At 41.2% G+C, this 23,476-nt stretch overlaps 1 protein-coding gene across 1 annotated transcript in view; it reads right to left on the bottom strand.

Annotated features, from left to right (window-relative positions):
• LOC135227246 (zinc finger protein 208-like) overlaps positions 1-23,476 on the bottom strand; it is an 82,583-nt gene that overhangs the window by 47,396 nt on the left and 11,711 nt on the right. The window contains exons 3-4 of the mRNA XM_064278860.1: positions 2,229-2,232; positions 863-1,836 (exon numbers count right to left, since the gene is read on the bottom strand). Of these exons, the coding sequence (XP_064134930.1) occupies positions 863-1,836; positions 2,229-2,232 (978 nt within the window). The remainder of the gene's footprint in view (positions 1-862; positions 1,837-2,228; positions 2,233-23,476) is intronic.

Genomic DNA, 23,476 nt, shown 5'->3' with positions numbered 1-23,476 from the left:
ACACAGGATGTAGCTTTTCTAGACCAGCTTCTTTCATTTAGTGTGGATTTGAGATTCTTCCATAACTTTTCCTACCTTGATAGCTTAATTATTTTCATCGCTGAATAATACACCATTGCATGGATGTCTCACTATTTGTTTACCCATTTACCTATTCAATGACATTTTGGGTGCTTTCAGTTATTGTAATTATGAAGAAAGCTGCTATAAACATTTGTGAGCAGGTTTTTATATGGATATATGTTTTTAACTCATGTGGGTAAATACCTAGGAGTGTTACTGCTGGATCAGAATGGGAGGCCTGTGTTTAGATTTCGAAGGAACTGTCAGCTTGTATTCCAAAGTGGAATTCCCATGGAATACAATTTTTTTCAAAAAACACTCTTAAACTAAATACAAGAAGAGTGCATTTCATTGTATACAAAATAACATCCATAAAAATATTAACAAATATAAAACCACATTTGCTCCTGGCTAGTCCCTACAGGCTTATTTGTTATAGTCAAGGACTTTCCGAAAGGTAAAATTTGGCTTCGACTGAGAAAGTAAGAAACACTGATGAAGACAACGCCATAGTGAAACTGAAACTTTCATAGGCACAAAGGAATTCGAATGACCCCTTCTTGGAGGTAGTACTGCTTTGTTACACACTGAGAAACTTTGTTCTTTTATCACTGACTTTCAGAAATTTGCTGTTTGAAATTACAGAATTAAGAATGAAACACCCCCCTTTAGACAGAGTAGTCTCTCCACAGTGAGATCTTATATGTGATATGAGGTGTGATGAACAAGGAAAGGCTTTCTCACACTCCTGACATTCCTAAGTCCTCCACGATGAGTTTTTATATGTCTTCTGAAGGACGAGAAATCACGAAGGCCTTCCCACATTCCTTACATTGATATGGCCTCTCTCCAGTATGAACTCTTCTATGTGTCACGACGTCTGAGGACTGTCTAAAGGCTTTCCCACACTGTTTACATTCATAAGGCTTCTCTGCACTGTGAGTTCTTGTATGTTTAGTGAGGAATGAGACCTGACTAAAGGCTTTCCCACATTGTGTACGTTTATATGCCTTGTCTCCACTGTGAGTTCTTCTATGATTACTGAGATGTGAGGAACAATTAAAGGCTTTTCCACATTCCTTACATTCGTAAGGCCTTTCTCCACTGTGAATCCTTCTATGTACAGTGAGGTTTGAGGATTGCCTAAAGACTTTCCCACATTCCTTACATTCATAAGGCCTCTCTCCACTGTGAATTCTTATATGTGAAGTGAAGGTAGAAGAATACTTAAATGATTTCCCACATTCCTTACATTCATAAGGCCTGACAGCGCTATGAATTCTCCTATGCAAAGCGATGGCTGAAGAATACCTAAAGGCTTTCCCACATTCCTTACATTGATATGGCCTTTCTCCAGTATGAATCCTTCTATGTGATATGAGGCCTGAGAACTGCCTAAAAGCTTTCCCACATTGCTTACATTCATAAGGCTTCTCTCCACTGTGAGTTGTTATATGTGTAGTGAGGGTTGAGACCCGACTAAAGGCTTTCCCACATTCCTTACATTCATAAGGCCTCTGCCCAGTGTGAGTTCTTATATGGGTAGTGAGGTGTCCTGACTGACTAAAGCCTTTCCCACATTCCTGACATTCATAAGGCCTCTCTCCACTGTGAGTTCGCATATGCTTAGTGAGGTATGAGGGCCATCTAAAGGCTTTCCCACATTCGTTACATTCGTAAGGCCTCTCTTCACTGTGAGTTCCTAAATGTGCAGTGAGGGCTGAGGAAAAACTAAAGGCTTTCCTAAATTCCCTACATTCATAGGGCTTATCTCTGTTAGAGAAAAGGAGGGATAAAGGGTCACTAGAAGAACTTTCTTTACATTCACCCTTGTGACCTCTCACATGTGTCCAAAAGGACGAGAAACTACAGAAATCTTTCCCATACTCATTACATTTATACTGATTGTCACTAGTGAGTGTTGTCACAGGATTCTTAAGAGTTGAGATACAAATGAAATCCTTCCCACATACCTCACACTTATGGGGTTTCTTGCCACTAAGAGGTCTCATAGGAGTGGTACCACCACAGGCTTCTCTAGATGTAATAAACTGACAGGTATGGTGGTTATGTGATGAGGGATCCATGATGGCTTTTTCACAGTCAGAGCATTCAAAAGGATTTACTTCTGGAGGATTTCTTTTCTGCACGGTAAGATTTGGAACCCGGCTGAAGGTTTTCCCACACTGATTGCCTTCGTTACTTTCACAGAGGTTTTCTACTGTATGAATTCTGTTAAAAACAGGTAACATGTTGGAAATCAATTATTTCCACTTCCTCATTACCAAACAAAGTGAACACGCAGTTTTTGGCTTGACTTCTCTCCTGTTTCATAGCTTAAATCATCTAGCAGAAATACTACCATAATTGTTACTGTTTTTCTAAAATATGAGACTTTCTGATCATTGTGTGTAAGTGAAATATGTTTCAAATACTCAATGTCTGACACACATTTATGAAAAAGTTGTGAAAATTCCCTGAACACGTAAGTTTACAGCAAAGTTTATACATATACAAATATACATACACATATATATTTATATATGTATGAGTACATGTCAGGGCTTCGAACTGGTTCGTATTACTTCAAAAATTGCCAACGTAAATAAGGGCAGTGTTTGCGTTGAATATCTGCTGCCCATCGGATTTAAACCTGTGTTGGAAACACCACAGGGCCCTGAACAAAGATGGCAGGCAATCTCATAGGTTTCAATGCGTGTCGCTCCGCACAGTACTGTGAATAATCCCACCTGCATGGATTCCAAAAAAGTTTCAGGAACCTGCTGCAGAATCCTGAATAGCAGGAGTATGACGAGAAACACACATTCAAAGCAGTGTAGTGGGACACCGTGTTTGTGCAGGGCACCGCCAACTGTTCTCTGCTCAGGTCAAAATCCAACAGGCAATAGGTTTGGAGGCTATGCAATGCGTACACCAACCTTCTTTATGTTTACAATTACTGAACTGTTGTGAAACAGTTGGAAACCTTGGTATACACACATGAACATACGAATGTGTATTTTAAGGTCATCACAACTCAGGATTGTCTCGTGAAGCACCGCTTTCTCTTCTTTGAATGACACTCACCTCAAACGTCTCTCTTGGTTTTTATGATCATCTTTATTACTATGTAATTCAGAGATTTCTCCTAACGTGGACGACCAGATGTTATTTTTTATGTATCGCATCATTATATGTTTCCTGGGTAACTTTTCTCCATCCTTAAGCTTTCCAAAGTCTGACCCAATAATTCAAGTTGAGGTTCGCGATATGAAACAAACAGAAAGAAATTATTAGGGGAAAAAGGACCACTGTTAATAAAGACGTAGCCACATTTCACGGTTTCAGCACTTTACCAATGGTTTAGAAGCAATTTACTAGGACATACTTTTAGGAACCTTGAGAGTAATGGTGACATGAATAAGCGTAATTAGAGCTAAGTAGAAAGATATTGGACACAATATACATGTAACATTAAATGAGAAAAAGGATCCGCATGACCGCAGCTGTGAAAGGATCACTAAAGTCAGAAAAGGAAGCTCAGGTTTCCGTGAAGTTGTGTCTCTGGGAAAACAAATGTGTAGAGCTGACATGGTGCTCATGAAGAAACGCTTATCATGAGGGAAGGCAGTGAAGAGTAATGAGGAGTTCCTTGATATTGAGCCAATACTTTGCTCTTCAGGGTCTCTGAAGATAGACAGGTGTGGGTTGATTTGCAGCAAAATAATCATGTCAAACTTGTAATCAACACAGTAATACTCTACGCGGTCCCAAAATACAATACCGTCTGCACCCCAAAGTGACCCCTAAAGCCAATGCTTACATTTACAACACTTAAAGAGCCTCAAGGCTTTTCATCACAAGAGAAGTGAAAGTTAAGTGTAATACGTAGTGCTTTGTGTTCACGGAGAAGCCAAGATACGTGAGCTCTATAAACCAAAGGACCATGCCTGCTTTATGTAATGATTCATTCTCATTGCTCAGCCCAAATTCTGGAGTAAAGTTAATGAGTAAAAGAGGTTTGCTCACTAAAGGAATAACAGAAAAAAGAAGAAAAAAAAAGGAATCTGTTCTTACCTACTGAGGCCAGGTTTCTGAAGGTTTCGATCATCACATCTCTGTAGAGTTTTCTCTGAGTAAGATCCAGCAAAGCCCACTCTTCCGGGGTAAAGACCACAGCCACATCCTCAACAACCACTGAGTCCTAAAACATTGACACATTCTGCATCAGCGAGGTACCATGGACTTCAGTGTGTACAAGAATGAAGGGTGAGGCTGACAGTCCTGGGGAACAGAGAATTCTTAGGGATTTGACACAAGGTTCTGTGTACTATCAAGGTCTACTCTACGGTATGGCCATCAGCCTCGTCCCTTCACTAACTACATTCACTTCCTCACTGATTGCTTTCTGTCTCACAGACGTCCAGCACTGAAATTATCTCTCTACAGTTCGACTGCAACCAATTGCAGTTGTATTCTCCTCTCTCTTTACCGTCTGGAATGGTTAGAAAACATAGCAGACATTAGAGAAATGCTCTCATTCAGATCTTCACTTCCTTGTGAACAAACAATTACCCCTCCTTCCGTAAGCCCTACCAGAACACACTCAACAAAACATAAAGCACCGGGTGGAGACAGGATGATGTATAGTAACTGGTACACACTGCAGAAGGGCAGTTTTGCTTTTGTTTCTCACAACCATGAGAGGACCAGGGGCCAATATCAACACACTGGCAACCCAAACACTGAGCTGGTCATATTTTCTTCAACTCTTGGAGATCAGCATGTGGCTGATTCAAGTCAGGAGACTCTCATTCAACAGAGAGCACCAAGGCCCAAACTGGGGATGTCACAGGTCCACAAACACAGTCTAATGTTAGAAGACGACAAGGAGCACAACCTCTGCAGAAACAAGGACAGCACGCCCTTGTGTTTCCTCAGTGACAAAAGGTTACCATTTCCATTTGGAAACCCTGGTGGCATAGTGGTTAAGTGCTACGGCTGCTAACCAAAGGGCCAGCAGTTCAAATCCGCCAGGCGCTCCTTGGAAAGTCTATGTGGGCAGTTCTACTCTGTCCTATACGGTCGCTGCGAGTCGGAATCAACTTGATGGCACTTGGTTTGGTTTTTCGTTGGAATGACTGTAAAACATGATAAACGTAATCAGTGTCACCAAACTATACATGTAAACGCTGTTGAATTGACAAATATTTTGTTAGGTATAACTTCTACTACAAAAAAATTAATATTATAAGTAGAGCTGAAATGCAGAGAGTTTACCGGTTAAATTGCCTATGAAGCCTAGGAAATAGACTTACACACCAGCCCTCTAGGGGCTGTGCTTTAGAATTCTCTCACATTTCCAGCCCCTGGAAGGCACCTAACCAAGACTACCTGAACCCTGACCACTGGAATCCCCTGGTCTGTAAGAGTGACCTTTCTGAAACAGTAGGAATCCGTTGGGTTTCTCGTGTCAAGAGGAGAGAAAAGGCTGCTAAAAGACGCCTTCAGTGCTGAAACAGAGTAATTTTAGAGAAAGAAGACTCCTCTTCTCAGGGAAATGGTGACGTGAGCAGCCTATGTCATCTCTAATCCATCCTGGTATGATGGGGTCACAACAACTTTGAACCAGAGCCCAAAGCCAAAGGTCTCCTCCACTGCAGTGGGCGAGCTTATATATTTTGAACTCACCAAAAACCCTGATATTTATTATAGAATAATGATGAAATGTTCCATGTACTGAGCAACTGTGATTTTTCTTTCATGACTCTTCTAAGCAGATATTATTTCAGACAGGGCATAGCTGAGTAAAGTTAGAGACGATCATTTAATCACATCCTCAGTGCTTCCCACATGGAACACTGCTGAGCCAGGATCACAATGCAGGTCAATTTCTCTTTGAAGTCTAAATTGCTGACAACTCCAGTTCTGTCCATATGCATACAGTTTTGTTGTTATTTTTGCTGTTACCGTCCAATAACACCACAAAAAAAATAAAACAAAAACCCAAACCCACTCGATGATCTGAAGTCCTCGTGGATAATAGGAAGCGGAGACAAAGGTAAACATTCTACTCAATTCATACAACCAGGACATACTTCTCCTGGCAAAGCCCTGTGTCTCAGACAAGACTTCTTCCCTCCAGACCCTTAAGTGGCTACATTCATTCATTAAAATTGATTCAGGTCCTACTGATACAGAGGCTACTGCACATTGGCAAAGCAGATACAGCAGTGAACAAAACGAACACCCAGATGAACATGGATAGTAAATTCTTTGAGTGGGGACAGTAAATTTAGATACATAAACATGTATTTATAACTATCATGTGGCAATATGTTCTATAAAAGAATTCAGGTCTCTGAGAAGAAACCGTTCTAGAAGGAGGAAACAGCCAGAGCACAGCTCAGAAGGTGTGAAGGTGTCTTGGATGTCTTAGGAAGAGCCAAAGGCCCACGTGGCTGGAGCAGAATGCAATGCAGAGGAAAAACCGGATTAGGAATCTGGACGGGTGATTGGGGGTCAGTGGGTTTATCATGTTCGGGGGAACTCGTTGGCAACTGAAAAGAATCTAGCTTTTAATCTTAGTGAAATGCTGAGTAATTTTACACTTTTGAGCAGTGGAGGAAACTGGTATGATACCTCTCAATCCTTTTAAGACTCAAAGTGCTCCAGTGCCTAGGGGGACTCAAGAACACTGTTCAGAGACATGGGACAAGGATGGCTCTAGCGGGTCGGGGCTCAGACTTCACATCCAGAGCTGCTCCGTCTTCAGATTCAGGAGAGAACACTCTGTCATTCAACACAGAACACCAAGAACCCGGGAGTAGGGTGGGGATATTAACACCGTGTGATGCTACCTCTGAGAGTCACATAAGGAAGGTGACACCAGGTATTCAAATCTTCAAATGCCATGTATGTAGGGATGAAGGGCCCAGAGAGAGTGGAGCAAGGTATCAGGGTGCCTCCTAGGGCTCAGTTCCTCAGCCTCCTCTGTCACTGTTTTCTTCACTGAAACCACAGTCCCGCAGCACACGGCTGCTTCCCCAACAATTCAGATCCAGCCTCACCCACATAATGCTAAGGATAACCCAGTTCTGCGTGGAACTCACCATTTTCTTCTCCAGCTTCTGGGAGTCTATGGAATGACGTCTCTGACCCCAAGAAGCCACTTCCAGGAAGAGGGACAGGACTGGAAGCAGAGGCCTGGGCAGTCTGGAGGCAGATGAATAATGTTGGGTCCACACGCCAGTGACAGCAATTGAAATCCTTCCCTGTGATTGATGGATGTGCCAGATGGTCGCCTGAGGTCCCCAGCTGCCTGGACTGGACTAGTTCTCCCTGCACCACACCTGAGACCTGAAATAGAAGAAGGATGTAGAGGAAACAGTGTTGAGGAAGCAGGGAGTGACAGGCCTTTGGCCTCCTCCCAGGCTCAGGGCAATGCTCCACCCTGAGGGCCTTTACACTAAAGGCAGAACAGGCTCCAGCCCCCACAGCACACACCTGCATTCTTCAGGAAGCTCCACAGGCCTCTCCTTTCTGCAACAAGATCACAGATGGAGGAATTTACCTCTCCCACAGCATGAGGAGCAACCAGGCCTGGCCAGGCTGCCAAACTTGAACCTGATTTCCTCCAGGGACTTAGGGATCCAATGTTCAAGTTGTGGGCTTACCTATGTATCTTTGTTCCTAGTATCAAATCTCAGTGTTATCTGACATTTACATGGATGAATTTTTAAGAAAGAACATGCTTTTCATATATTGACAATGAACTCATCATGGTTCATTTATTTTTAAGTTATGTGCTGTAAAAAACCTTTCACTGTGCTTTTCTAAAACTTTTTCATCTTATTTATGACACTAATATCTGATCAGTATTTTTGTGTTCCTTTGGAATTAACTAACATTTCTTTCTGCCCCTTGACTTTTCTGGTATTTTTTCCCCCTTCATTTTCAAACCATGAGAACACCACTCACTAAGATTTTGAGAAATCTGGGGGGATTTCTGAACACTTTCTCTTTCTGGTATTAAATAGATCAACAAATAAATCAGAAAATCTTTATGCTTTCACTAAGGACCCGTCTCGTGCCTCACTTCCTATTTCTTTTCTCCCTGCGCCCTTTCCAACTTGAGTCCTATTTCATTTCTTGGTCTCACTGTCAATGAATTCTCCGTTGCAAGATCTTTACACGAGTGGCTCCCCTCTACACGTTATCCTTCTTTTTTTTTTATTTTCTGTAATACAGCTCTGTAATTTTAATTCACATCATTATTTCTCGACTAGTATTCCCAGCATAAATCAGGAGCTTGTTCACTATGTGGAAATCTCAAGTCCCATCCCAGAATTTCTCAATCGAAATTTGCATTTCAACCAGATCCGGGGGTTATCCACATTGACACTCAAAGGTGAGAAGCATTCAGTGATGTACAGGAATGAGCAGTCTATGAAGGGATGCCCTTTCATCCATCCACACCTCTATTGTATCACTGGCTATCTTCCTGATTCAGAATCAATCTCCACGTCTAGGCCTCCTCACAGTCTTCCCTAATTTGTTCATAACAACCTCCTGCCTGACATCATTCAATCATCGTTGTCACTTCCAAAATCTATCTGCGGCATAGGAAATGCTCAGTGCCCATCAGTGGCTGTCCATGGGCCTTCCAAAAGCCCAGAGTTTTCAGCACGGTTCTAAACGATCTGTTCCAATCCGTCACACAAACCTCACCACTCACTTGTTGTTTTCTCTGCTTTAATCATCTCTGTCTTCCATCAATGAATGGATAATACTGGGTTCTCTGCTGCCTCAGGGATTTACACATTTATTTTTCCCAACTGAAATACTCTTTCCACTCCCACCCATACAAAATGGTATCAGCTCTACACAGCACTGCATGTAGCTAAAAAAAAACAATTTTCTGAATCTTCACTGAAATAATTTCCCTTTTCAAGCAGTTGAACCTCACTCTCGGGTTAGGTCTTTTTAATACAGATAACACATATCCTTAGTTTTTCATTCTTTCTTTAAAACTGTCTCCCAAGCTAGACTATAAATCTATGGGCAGACACTCTGTATTTTGTCTTCTTGTTCCTTCTGGCCTGTGACACTGATCATTGAGGACACACACAGATTATTACCTGTTATATATAGTCTTCAGCAGCACTATCCAAGAGTACTTTATGTGAAGATAGACATGTTCTGTTTCTGTACAGCCCAATATGGTAGTCACTAGCCCTATGTGCCTATTCACCACAGAATATATGACTAGTGGAATGAAGGAACTCTACTTTTAGTTTTAATTACTTTTAATTGAAATAGCAGCACCTGGCTAGTGGGCATCACAGCTCAAGTAGACTCACCAGACCCTTAAGCAACCAACAGGGCAGAGAGGGCATGAAAGCTGCCATCAGCACAATGCAGAGCTTCACAGTTTTGGGCTTGCTAAAAGTCTGTCACATAGGGAAATGGAACATTGCACTCAGTTTGTTTTTACTTGCATCATGAAGGTTAATGTCAACCTCAATTGGATTTACCTCATTCTGAAAACCTCAATGACATTTAAACATAGAAATGAGTGGGAATAACAGAGGAGACAGGAGGGGCACTTTCTGCAGAGGTGACATTTGAAGTGAGACAAGAATTATAGGAATTATTGAGTTCCTAGAGTTTAAAAGTTTTCCTCTAATCAGCAGAAATACTTGGTGCGAAGGCCGAAAGGCAGGGAAAATGTTGACATGTCTGAAAAAGATTTTTCTAAAAAGATGTCAAGAGCCTATGAAATATGAGGGTGTTCTCAATTTAAGTCAGATGTGGAGGGTCTTGCCAGAGAGGGTAAAATATGTGGATTTTTTCTGGATGTGATTGAGAGTTGGCTTGGTTTACATTGTTGATATCTGCCTCTTGCTGCTGGGTGGAGGCTGTACCTTCCTCTGAAAAGAGAAATAGGAGAAGAAAGTTCAGAGCTGCCTTCCTAAGGGAGCTCCCCTCTCACGGTAGCTTGGACTGTTTCCCTGAATGCAGTGAATGAATGAAGGCTGGTGCAGCTTACCGGCTGGGAAAGCCAGGTGAGAAGTAGATTTGTTCAGGTGAGATTTTAAAAGCTCTGTCTTGGACACGTTAGGTTTCAGAGCGTTACAGTCCTTAGTGTTCCAGGTGGGCTATGGGAAGGACTTGGTGTCTGAGTCCATTGGGACCCAAGAGCCTGAATCTCATCCTGTGGGCCGTCTTCTGCTGGCCACGAACAATCACACTGTGTCCTCTGAAACAGGCTGCATTCCCACTTCTGAAGCTGCAAGCTAAAGGAGAGGAAGAGCAGAGTGTTGGCATGGATGAGGCCTTTAGCAAATAATTAATGGTTCCTGGCACAGATTGTAACGTCTGACAGCAGACATTTGGCTTCTGTACTAAGGGACAGGACGAGCTCGATGCAGACCACGGGCTGGTAATTACAGTCAACTTCTGGATGAAAAGCTTCTTTTTTTCTGCTTGACTTTCAAGGCTCTGTGAAGACTTCTCCTGAGTGAAGACATCCCTTCTTTTAACTGAACCACTGCTTATAGTTGTACACGTTACAGTGAATTCTTTAGATCTTTGTAAACACCCAGGCGTATTTGGAGGAAGCATGTGAACCTGCCTCTTTGGTAACTTTGAAAAACGCCAACATGGAACTTCATGTGGTTTAACCTGTCTTGTTCAAGAAGAAATTAAATGACTACCGTGTGTGTGTTAGAGAGAGAGAGAAAAAGAGGGAAAAGAACCAAATAAAATTAAAAAGCTTTCTTGGCTGAAAAAAAAAAAAACTGATAATGTCATGGTATCTGAGGAGCATTTCTTAGATTCTCACCTAGGAAAATTCAGTAGTTTTGAATGAAGGCTTGAATTCGACATGAAGTAATATGACAACAGTCATGTCTCCAAAGGAAAGTCCCATCCAGAATGGGAGTACTTCTAGAATATCTATGTCTAGAGAAGGAAAATAGAAGGCACTACATTATTCAACACTATGTTGAGATTAAGAGTGGTGTTTAATGATTGGTTTTATTGTACGCATTTTTAAAGTTTTTGACTCATACAAATACTTTTACAGTTTAAAAAAAAAAGCACGTTTATTTTCTCCACACACTAGCTTTCAACAATGGATTCTGAGCTACAATAGCAAAAAGCTCAAGGAATAAAAGACAAAATAGATCAATTAAGACTCTCAACAAAGGGAAGAGACAATCTACAGAATGGGAGAAAATACACTGAAACCTGTGAGAGCTGGAATTTCACAGGATTGCCTTCTTTTTCTGGGTCTTGCAATTTTTCCGCCTTTTACGCAGCGCAGCCTTGCCATTTTTTGGTCACTTCTTTAATGGAAAATATTTGAGTTTTCCTACTCTGACAGGTTTCCACCTTAGAGGTTCCAGCTTTCACAGGTTTCACTGCATTTGGGAATGATACATGCCATAAGGGTTTAGTATCCAGGACAGAGAAAGACCTCCTAAGTGTCAGCAACAATTGTAAAATTGGGCAAAAAACTGAAGGAGACATTTCACCAAAGATGATAAGCAAATGGTCAATAAACACATGAAAAGATGATGAATTCCCTTGTCATTAGGGAAATACAAACCCAAACCACAAGACACACCACCTCATCCCTAGGAGGATGGCTACTATCAGAAACAACAAGAGTTGGGGAGAATATGAAGAAATTGCCGGTGGGTTGTAAAATGGTTCAGCCTCTGTGGAAAAGTGTGCCTGTTTTTCAAAATGTTAAACATACAAATAGCCTATGACCCAGAAATTTCCATTTATAGGAGCGCAGATGGTGCAAATGGTTAAGTACCCGCTTGCTAACCAAAAGACTGACGGTATGAATAACAACAAAAAGAGCAGATGTTGAGGATGCTGATGAACAACCATATACCTCATGGGACGTGGTTTCTTGCTTTGGAGGTTGAGGGTTACGCTTTCATGGGACATCGCAGTTAACTGGCCTAATAACGTGTTGAGTGATTTAACCTCCTAGTTCACTGTGTGGTGCCTGGGGTCTTACAAGCTGCCATCCAAGGCACAAAAGTCGGTCTGTACTCACCTGGAACAACCGAGGAAAAAGTTAAGGCAGGAAAAGGAGGAGGATAAGGAATGTGTGGTAACTGCCTCCATGAACAGCTGCCTCACTGGCCATGAGAGTAGAAGAACAGGAGAGTGCCTGGCTGCCATTACGGAATATCTTCATCGAAACTTCTAGAGCAGAATCCTGATCTAAAGAGGGAAAATGCACAACAGAATTTCAAATTCTTATGGACTCCAGGCTTCCTGGAGCCATGAAGGTTGGATGAACCCCTGAAGCTATTGTCCTGCGATCATCTTTAAACCTTAAACCAAAAATATCCGTTAGAGTCTTCTTAAAATCGAACAATAGTTTAGCTTAAGTAGTAAACAATGAGCCTTGAGCATTCTGCTCTTTAGAAAACTGTCTCTGTGCGATCAAACTGACAACAGCAACTCAGAAGAGCTGACAGGAACCCTAGGGAGCACTGAGTTTATGTTAAGGGGAGAACAACTGAGAAAAGTTCAGTGAGAATGGTTGTGTGACTGGAAGAACATAATCAATGTCAGTAAACGGTACCTGTAGAAAATGTTGAATTGGTGTATGTTTTGCTGTGTATATTCTCCACAACAAAAGTATAAAATTATGTAATTAAAGAAAACAAAAGTTGGCAGTTTCCACCCACCCCAGCACCTCTGTGGCAAAGATGCCATCATTTGCTTTCGTTAAAATTACAGGAAAAAAACCCTACGCTACAGCTCTACTCTGTCACGTGGTCTCACCATGAGTCTAAAATTACCTCAATGATACCTAACAAGTAGATACACAAAAGGCTTGAAAGTAGGGATGCAAACAGCTATTTTTACACCAATGTTCAAACACCACTATTCAAAATAGCAAAAAAGTGTAAAAAAAAAAAACCCAAATGTCCATCAACAGACGCATGGATTAAAAAAATAGAATATTATTCGGTCACAAAAAGAGATTAAGTTCTCATAAATGTTACGCCATGGATGAACCTTGAAAACACTATGCTAAGTTAAACAAGTCAGAGACAAAAGTATAAATCTTGTACAGTCCCACTTAAGTATCTGTAATAGGCAAGTATATAGAGACCAAATCGTTACTAGTGGGAGCTGGGAGAGAGGACGGGAGTTAATGCTTAAGCGACACTGACTTTCTTCTAATGGTGATGGAAAATCTTGGAAGTTGATAGAGGTGATAGTTGCACTACATGGTGAAAGCAATTAACGTTGAATTCTGCATGTAAAAATGGTTGAAAAAGGAAAAAGACTTGTTATATATATTTTAACACACACAGATACCATGAAATGACAGTATTAAGAAGAAAGAAATTTAATTTCTTGGTTAGAATGTATAAGTGAAAGGAGGGAGCTTTAGATGCTGTGAGGATATTGAGAGGAAAACTGGTATTTCTAAGATTTCACACCAACCTTAGGCTGTACTAATCTAAAGAAATAAAATCATATTTCAAGAACTGCAGTGCGTAAAGAATTGTTTTTTTAACGTAATTAGATCTAGATCACCGTGTTAATACGTGAAAAAAAGACTCCTTCCATACCAATATATAAATATATATGTACACACAAAACACGAACTATAATTCATAGCAACTTTAAAAAAGATTAAGCACTGGCACTCTCAATAATTTCTCCAACAGGACACTGAAATACAGACACTTGAAATTTGCTCCATAGGGTTTTCAGCGCTGTGACCTTTCAGGAGCACATAGACAGGCCTGTCTTTCAAGGCTCATCTGGGTGAGTTCAATCCACCAACCTTTCCGCTAATAATCTGAACCTTTTCAGCTACCCAGGGCCGCCCTACTTCACTCTTTCACTGTGTAAAGTAATTATTATACAAGATAAGGGACCTTTTCAACACTGCAGTGTCGCTGACCCTCTAAGATCTGAAGTATATGGGTTAGTGGCATTACACGGGCCTCCCATCTTCCCTTCATTCCTAATTTTCGCCGCTCTGACTCTAGGAATATGCAGGGTTTGTGCTCCAAGAAGCCGTCGACCTTTTAAGGACTGTGCTTCTTTGGTAGCAGAAACTGTGGTTCTGAAACAGGCTGTCAGCCATACTGAAAACCCCAGTCAACACCCCTCCCCCCTCCCCCCTTTGTCTTGCTAACCACAAGCTTGTTTTGAGCAGGAAGTCGCAGCAGGCACTGGCTGGGTCAATTGACTAGCCCTAGTCATGCCTTGAAGCATGCACAGATTGAGATCACATGCTTCACCTGACCCTCTCCCCACCCCAATATAGGCAGGGGAGGGCTAAAGGCAGAAGACTCCAGGTACCAAACCCAACCCCTGAGGCCACTGGAAACAAAAAGCTCCCCAGCTCCCCTAGTCAGCCAGCACGTGGCCATAAGGTCACTAGACCCCAGGTGCTCCTCGTATATGCAGACAGTAAACTTGCCACTTTCTGTTACCCTTGCAATCAGTGTCCATCTCATTTCAATTTTTTTTAATAAGACAGGACCAGAACCAAAGTGGTTAGGTTACAGTTCAATTCCCAGTACCCAATCTAGCACAGACTACACACCCAGGGTGTGTGATCTCTATAAATCGTTCGTCGCCTACATTAACACTGTTCAGCAACATCACATTTTATATCGGACCAACTACGACTGGCTGTATGGTTTCTCACACAATCGTGATGAAAATTTCTGCCTTAACGCCCAAGAAATTCCTCGAAAGCTACCTGTATTAAATGTTTTCCTCCTGAAACTGGGATAAACATGCTCCTAAACGTACGTACTATTTCCAAGTCATGTTTGTTGATTGTTCATCAGTCCTAAATACATATACCCATTAAAGGAGGAGGTTATAATCCTCGCCACAATCTTCATTTCCCCAGGACCACTAATAATCAACAAAAGTCCTGCCTGATGAAGCACAGAAAAGAAAGAGGAGCCGTTTCAGGCAGGGAGATTGTGATCACTATGCCCCTTGAAGTAACAACAGATTTGCATTTGAGTTCAGACACTGCCACTGAGTAGATATTTGTCTACGCGCGAGGTATTAAATTTCTCCGAGATTATTAGACTTCTGTAAAACGTTACAAACCGTCGCTCCCTGGCAGTGGTGTTTGGAGGCTCAGAGAAGGTCCCTTAGACGAAGTCCTCGACCCCGTGCCCAGCCCTCCAGAAACAGCTCAGTAAACGGTAAATACACGCAGGGGCCAGCAGTGACTGAGGGCTGAGGAGCAGCTCAAGGTTACCGCGCACCTGTGTCTCCACAACACGTGGGGACGCGCCATTCAGACGCCGGAGCGACCCGAGACCCCAGGAGGCCCGGGACCCTGCATGTCTCCGCGTTTCCTTAGCAGCACAGGTCTGCGCGGCTCCCACCACCTCACCTGTCCACGCACTGACACACACAGGCCTCCAGGAAGCAGTTGCTGCCACACACCGGAGGAGCCGGACGGACGCCGACCAAGGAGGCACACTTCCGCTTCCGGTGAGCAGGAGAAGCAGCAGGACTGCAACAGGAACACAGAAACTAGTGATTAATCTCATTCATTGGATATATGGGAAAAAGTAAAACAAAATAGCAATGAAAATATTCATGAATTTCTCAAGGAAAGCAGGTGATATGGCCAGGTAGCATTCAAACCAAGGAAGCATTGAGCATTGCATATTTGCAATTTATTTGTCTAACAGAGCACACACGAGTAGGAAAAAAATAAGCATATAAAATCACAGCTGATCTTAGGTACAATCAGGTAGGTTCCAACTCATAGTCACCATACGTACGACAGAACCAAACACTGTCCAGTCCTGCACCATCTTCACAACCATTGCTATTCTTGATCCCATCATTGCAGCCACTGTGTCAATCCACCTCATTTAAGGTCTTCCTCTCTTTCGTCTACTTTAACAAGCATGATGTCCTTCTCCAGGGACTTCTCCCTCCTGATAATAGTCAAAGTACGTCAGACGAATTCTCGCCATCCTCGCTTCTAAGTAGCATTCTGGTTGTACTTCTTCCAAGACACATTCCTTCGTTTTTCTGGCAGTCCACAGTATATTCAATATTCTTCACCAACACCGCAATTCAAAGGCATCAGTTCTTGAGTCTTCCTTATTCATTTCCAGCTTTTGTATGCATATGAGGTGAGTGAAAATACTATTTTTTGGGTCAGGTGCACCTTATTTCTCAAAGTGATATTTCTGCTTTTAACAGTTTAAACTGGTCTTTTACAATAGTTTTGCCCAATTCATCATTTGATTTCTTGACTGCTGCTTCCATGGGTAAAAGTTTCTGTAAAAAATAGCTCTAAGAAACTCAATAGGAGGATGCTCTTTAGTAGCAATTACAGAGGGGCAAATCAATACCATAGACATACCATTTCATTTCCACTTTTTTTTTTTTTTCTAGTTAGGATAGCCAAATTAAAAAAATCAGGAAAAAAAAACAAGTTAGGATGTAGGGAAATTGGAAACACCTATTGCTAGTCGGAATGCAAATGGTAAAGCCCTCCAGCAAAACTGTAGTGGTTCCTCAAAACTAAAAATAGAACTTCCATGTGACCAAGCAACTCCACTCCTACTTACATAACCAAAAGACTTGCAAGCAGAGGCTCAGAGACTTGTACATCCATGTTCATTGCAGCACTGTTCACAATAGCCAAAAAGTAGAAGCAACATAAATGCCCATCTGCATTTGAACGGATAAACAAAATGTAGAAGAAACGAACTATCAGTACACATGCTACAATACGGATGGAGCTGGAAGACATTCTGCTGAGTGAAATAAGTCAATCGCAGAAGGACAAATACTGTACAACTTGACTGATGTAAAAATGCAAACCCAAATCCACTGCCATCCAGTCGATTCTGACTCATGGGCAATCCTATAGGACAGAATAGAACTGCCCTATAGGGCTCTAAAGCTGTAATATTTACGGAAGCAGACCGTTACATCTTTCTCCTGTGGAGTGACTGGTGAGTTCAAACCGCCAACCTTTCAATTAGCAGTCGAGTGCTTAACCACTCCGATACCAGGGCTCCGGAAAAAGACAAGAAAAGCAAATGTGTGGAGAAGAAATTTCATTAGTGGTTATTGAGGTGAGAGGGAAAGGAAAACGAAAATGAGATGGGGTTAAAGGTGATAGAAATACCACATTGATTAAGGGCAGTGTTGCATGGCCGATTATTCTAATAACTACCGGTAAGTTGGAACCTGTAAAAAGTTGAATTAGCAAAATTTGTGTAATATATTCACAACACTAACAACAACAACAAAAGTTCTTGCTGAGGCTGCTTAAATCTCATGAGATTTGGAGGTTTATGACCATGGATTCATGAGACATCCCAGTTAATTGGCCTAATGACACGTTTGGTGCTTCTGTTCTACCTTCTAGTTTGTTGTGTAGTGCCAGGTGTCTTAAAAGCTTACAAGCTGCCATCCAAGGTACACAGGTGGACTCTGTTCACCTGGAGCAACAGAAGAAGGAGAGTCAAGAATAGGAGGAAGACATGGAATACATGGCTAATTGGCTCCATGAACAACTGCCTTCTTTGCCATGTGATCAAAAGAACTGGATTGTGCCTGGCTACAATTATTGAACGTTTTGATCAAAGATTTTATAAAAGAACCCTGATGAAAAGGGGGAAAATGCAGGACAGAATTTTTAAAAATTCATGGACTCCAGACTTTCTGGAGCCAGGAACGTTGGATAAACCCCTGAAACTCTTCCCCTGAGATAATCTTTAAACCTTAAACCAGTAAGAATTCCCTGAAGTCTTCTTAAAACCAAACGATGTTTAGCTTAACTACTGAAAAATGTCTGCATTGAGCATTATAAACTTTTAAAAACTGTAAGGTATCAAATTGACAGCAACAACTCCAAAGATTTGACAGGAATCTCAGGAGTCAGTGAATTTATGTTAATAGGGGAAGAACAGCTTAGAAAAGGATGACGAGAATGGTTGCACACCTTGAAGAATATCATCTGTCACTAAATTGTACATATGGAAACTGTTGGATTGGTGTATGGTTTGCTGTGCATATTCTCAACAAAAACAAAAAATTTAGAAAAAAAATTTTAGATTCAACAAAAGATATATAAGAAAGACTGTTTAAAAGATTTATTGAATGTGTTATCAGTTACATGAAATGTGTTGTCAAATCAGAAGTGTCATTTTCTTTGGGTTAAAAATTTATGTGTCAGCGTGCCTGATACTAGACAAGAAGCACATGATACTGTCATAATTTTATTTTTTAATTAGTCATTATTTCTTTTGAATCTAGCATCATCTGAGGCAATGTTTTTAATGGGGAATTCCCATCATTTACCTATGGAGTTTTTTTTTAATTACTGTTCAGATGTTTAGAGACTTAATCCAAAACACCGAAACCAAATATGTTGCTGTCTAGTCAATTTGAGTAGAACTACCCCATAGGGATTCCAAGGAGTTGCTGGTGGATTTGAATCACTAACCTTTGGTTTAGCAGCAGAGCTGATAACAACTGTGCCACCAGGGCTCCAAAAACTTGATGATCTTGTTATATTTGGGGTATCCTGTATTTTTACACAAATAACGAGGGCCTCCTGTTTTTCGTTGCCAACTGCACCTTCCCCCCACAAGGCATTTTCATAAGTGCCGCTATACCAATTTTTTTCATGTTGCTGTAATAAAAACTAGCATACAGCGCTTAACAAAATACTTCATGGGAAAAGGCACGGCTGCAAAACAAAAATAGAAGGTACATATTGTTTGTGTAAAAATATGGTACCCTGACTATATAGTATTACATCTCAAGATTACTATGTGTTGTATCCAAAGTTCTTTGAAGATAAGGTTAGTTATTGTTTAGAAATTTTTTTCAATTTACTTCATTTGACTTTGCATTACTTTTGTAATTAGTTTCCATCAGATCTTCCACTTTTATGAATTATTATAAGTTAACCATGGCGTTTGAAAGTTTTGTCATTTGCATATAAGTTTTTATTTTGCTGCCTCACTGAAAATCCTTGATCAAAATAGTCCTACAAAAGATGGACTACATTGGACTTGTGAAAAAAGGTGTGATATTTTGAAGATGGAATACACTAGGCTGAATGAAGATTTCCAGAACTCTCGTGTAGAAGTTGATGGGTATACAGACTGTTCCTGACCCAGGATCCTGTGGAACTGAAATTAACTACATAGGACTGAGTGGACTAAAAGATTACTGTGATTACACTTACTAGATCAGAGTCAAGCTTCACAACAAAAAGGACAGAAGAACATCATAAACTTACTAGTCTGTGAGGCCAGCTCACAAATCAAGCTTCTACCCTTAAACAACATAAGAGAAAACAAATAGGGATTCCAGTTTCTTAAAAGGTATACAGCATTTCTTTGGTAAGATCAAGTCAATTCCACAAAAACACAGGTTTTAGATAAAACTGATTAACTTGCCAGAGTCTCACATGGAGGTATATCAGACCCTCTGACAAAAGCTGATCACCAAAAAAGTGCCCCACAGAGGAAAATAGACAATGCAAATGGGAACTCATTTTCCCAAAGTGATCACTGAAATTCCGAAATTCTACTAAAGTCAGCTTATAGCGTTTTGGAACATGAACCCCAAACCAGTGCCCAGTAGAGGGAGCCCCAGGCTCACCTGTTGTCTTACTCATCTAGTGCTGTTATATCGGAAATTCCCCAAGTGGATGGCTTTAACAGCTCTTTTCACTTTCTTCTGAGTCCTCACCACAATTGTCTTTGATGTCCAGAATTCCACCAACACTCTCTTCAAGGCAATCTATGCTTCTACTCTTAGGCACTTTAAAACTCGTCCAGCCTCTATCCATTCCCAGTTGAAAAACAGCTTCCACATATTAGGTATCTGTCAAAGCAGCACGCCACCACCCCACTGCTACTGCCAAATTCTTAGTTACCTAGCGCTGCTATAACAGGAATACCACAGGTGGATGGCTTTAATAAACAGAAATTTGTTCTCTCACTGTCTAGAATACTACAAGTCCAAATTAACGGTGCCATCTCCAGGGGAAGGCTTTCTCTCTTTTAGCTCTTGGGGAAAGTCCTTGTCATCAGTCTTCCCCTGGTTAAGGAATTTCTCTGCACAGGTTTGCAAGACAATTTTTTCTGAGAATGTACAGGTTAGGTACACTGTTTGTATCCAGGGACCCTGGGGAAAAGCTGACAACATTCTTTCTTAGCTTGGTTACAAAGAGAAACATTTCTTTAGATACCAGATTAAGCCTGGCGGAAAATTAACTGTTGTCTGGTAAAAGTGGAAATAACAAAATGGAATCATGAGGCCGAGGCTCGAGCTCGCCTTTTTAGATACACCGAACGCTTCTATTTTGAAAGCTCTTACACAGAGGGAAAGGAAAATCAAAGAAGTATCCACATTGTTAGATTACGTGTCTCTCATGGCACAGAGAATTGGATTACCGATCTGTTGACGTCGAGTGGATTGCAACTCATAAGGACTCTATAGGACAGAGTAGGATTGCCCCATAGGGTTTCCAAGGCTGTAGTTTTTACAGAAGCAGACTGCCACATCTTTCTTCCGCAGAGCAGCTGGTGGGTTTCAAACGCCTATCTTTCGTTAGGAGCTGAACACGTAGCCACTGTGCTAACAGGGCTCCTTTTTCATTATTGAAAAGATGAAAATAAACACATTTAGATATCCTTGGGTCAAATTCTACTCCACCGAAACTACAATTTAGAGGCTTCCTGACATAAACAACTTGGTTATTTAAAAATGAGAGGTGGCAAACTACAGAATGTGTATCTTTTCATGATTCGAGAGCCAACTCCCATGATAAGGAAAACAGTTGATGAACTGTTGTAGATGGAAGAAAGGAGAATTCTCTGACTAAACCTCTGTGTTGCACATCCCTTCTTTTGCCTGTTAATTTTTTAACTCCCAGCGGATCAGCAGTTCTATCCAAGGACTTTTCTGACTTGGACACGCCCACCCACCCTCACGTCTTGGCGATTCTTGGAATTTGGGATTTTAGAGATGTAAAGACCCCACATCCAGCCTAGTCTCTTATCCAGGTGGGTGAGGGGTAGAATGCAGATGCATAGGCCCTTCAGATGTCAACATAGCAAGGTTATATAAATTTTTGTATGAGCGACTTATCTGATTTGTAAACTTTTACTTAAAAAAATTTTTTTTACGTAAAGCGCAATAAAAATAAAAAATGATGAAGAAGGAAGTGGTTTGTGAGAGATATTTACAACGTTAAAAAATGAAGTAGATGCTGAATCAGCTTAAATCTGTTCAGATTTGTTTACTCGGTTTGGAGGTTTAGGATCATGGTTTCATGGGATATTCTGATTAAGTGGCCTAATCACATGTTTAGTACTTACACCTTCTAGTTAGTTGTGTAGTGCCTGGGGTCTTAAACACTTACAAGGAGCCATGAAAGACATAACAGTTGGTCTGTATTCACCGGCAGCAACAGAGGAAAAACTTGAGTCAGGAATATAAAGAACATATGGAAAGTGTAGATAATTGTCTCCATGAAAAACTGCTTCCAATACCATGAGACCAGAAGAACTGGGTGGTACCTGAGTACCATTACTGAACATTTTGATCAAAGGCTCTGTAGAAGAATCCTCATAAAAAGGGATAAAATACAGATAAGAATTTCAAATTCTCATGGACTCCAACTTCCTGAATCCATGAAGGTTGAATGAACCCCTGAAAATATTGCCCTGAGATAAACATTAAACCTTAAACCAAAAATATCCCCTGAAGTCTTCTTAAACCTAAACAATTGTTTAACTCGTCAAAAATGCCTGCCTTGAGCATCGGGCCCTTTCAGGAACTATCTATGTGGGATCAAACTGACAACAGCAGCAGGAAAGATTAGATAAGAAACTTAGGGAGCAATGAATTTATGTTAATGGGGGAAGAAGAACTCAGAAAAGGAGGACGAGAAGGGTGACACAACTTGAAGAATGCAATCAATATCACTAAATGGTACATGTAGAAACTGTTGAATTGCTGTATGTTTTGCTGTGTATATTCTCAACAACAACAAAATAAATACAATTCGGAGAAGGTCCTTATCTCTTCCCGAGGTGCTCCCGAGTGTTCTTCATGTGGCTTGTCAACTCTCTTCCTCCATCTCAGTTTCTCTGGCTTACTTGTTGGGTCTCTTTTATATCTCAAAAGACATTGACTCCAGACACAGCCAGCACTAATCCTGTCTCATTAGCATAACACAGGCAACCCATTCCCAAATGGGAATATGACCACAGATATATAGGGCAGGATTTATGACAATACTTTTGGGAGACACAATTGAGTCTGTAACATTCCACGTTTTGGCCGCCAAATTGAATATATCTGCCACATGCAAAACCCATTCACCCCATCACATCATTCCAAAAGTCTTAAATCAATTCTAAGTTCAAAATCTCATCTTCCAAGTCATCTAAATCAAATACAGGTGAGACTTTAGGCATATTCCATCCTCGGACAAAATTCCTCTTCATCTGTGAACCTGTGAAATCTAGGTTACAAATTATCTGTTTCCAAAGTACAATAGTAGAACAGAAACAATGTTGACATTTCTATCACAAGAGGGGCAAATTAGAGGGAAAGAAGGGATAAGGGGCACCAAGTAAGTCCAAAACCCAGCACCCCAACATATATTGTCACTCAAGGCTTCAAAATAATCCTCTGGTCTCTGAGAACATGCAGGCAATAACCCTGCATTCCAGAGTCTAGGTGTTGACCATGATCTTCGGATTCTGGGCGTAGGCCCCTGAATCCTGAGCTTGATCTTGGCCTTTGAAGCCCACTGAGATGGCAACACTGCTCCCTTGCCTTGGGCGGCCCCATTCTTGTAATCCCTCTGGCAGCCCCACCACCTCAAACCCAACAAGCCCTGTTCTTTTTTGTATGTGTGCTTTAGTTGAAAATTTACAGCTCAAGTTAGTTTCTAATACAAAAGTTTATACACATATTTTTATGTGAACCTAGTTGCTATCCCTGTAATGTGACCACACATTTCTCCCTTCCACCCCAGATTTTCCGTGTCCATTCAACTAGCTCCTATCCCTTTCGCTGTCTCATCTCGCCTCTGGACAGGAGCTGCCCATTTAGTCTTGAGTATCTGCTTGAACTAAGAAGCACACTCTTCAAGAGTATCATTTTATGCGTTATAGTGCAGTCTATTCTATGTCTCAAGAGTTGGCTTTGGGAATGGTTTTAGTTCTGGGTGAACAGAGAGTCCGGGGGTCATGTTTTCTGTTGTTCCTCCAGTCTCAGTCAGACCACTAAGTCTGGTTTTTTACTAGAATTTGAGTTTTGCACCGCGCTTTTCTCCTGCTCTGTCAGGGGCTCCCTATTGTGTTCCCTGTTAGGG

This window comes from Loxodonta africana, chromosome Y (genome assembly GCF_030014295.1).
Source record: "Loxodonta africana isolate mLoxAfr1 chromosome Y, mLoxAfr1.hap2, whole genome shotgun sequence".
Taxonomy (NCBI): domain Eukaryota; kingdom Metazoa; phylum Chordata; class Mammalia; order Proboscidea; family Elephantidae; genus Loxodonta; species Loxodonta africana.
Note: the sequence above shows the minus strand (reverse complement) of the source record. Positions and strands in the feature narration are given on the sequence as shown.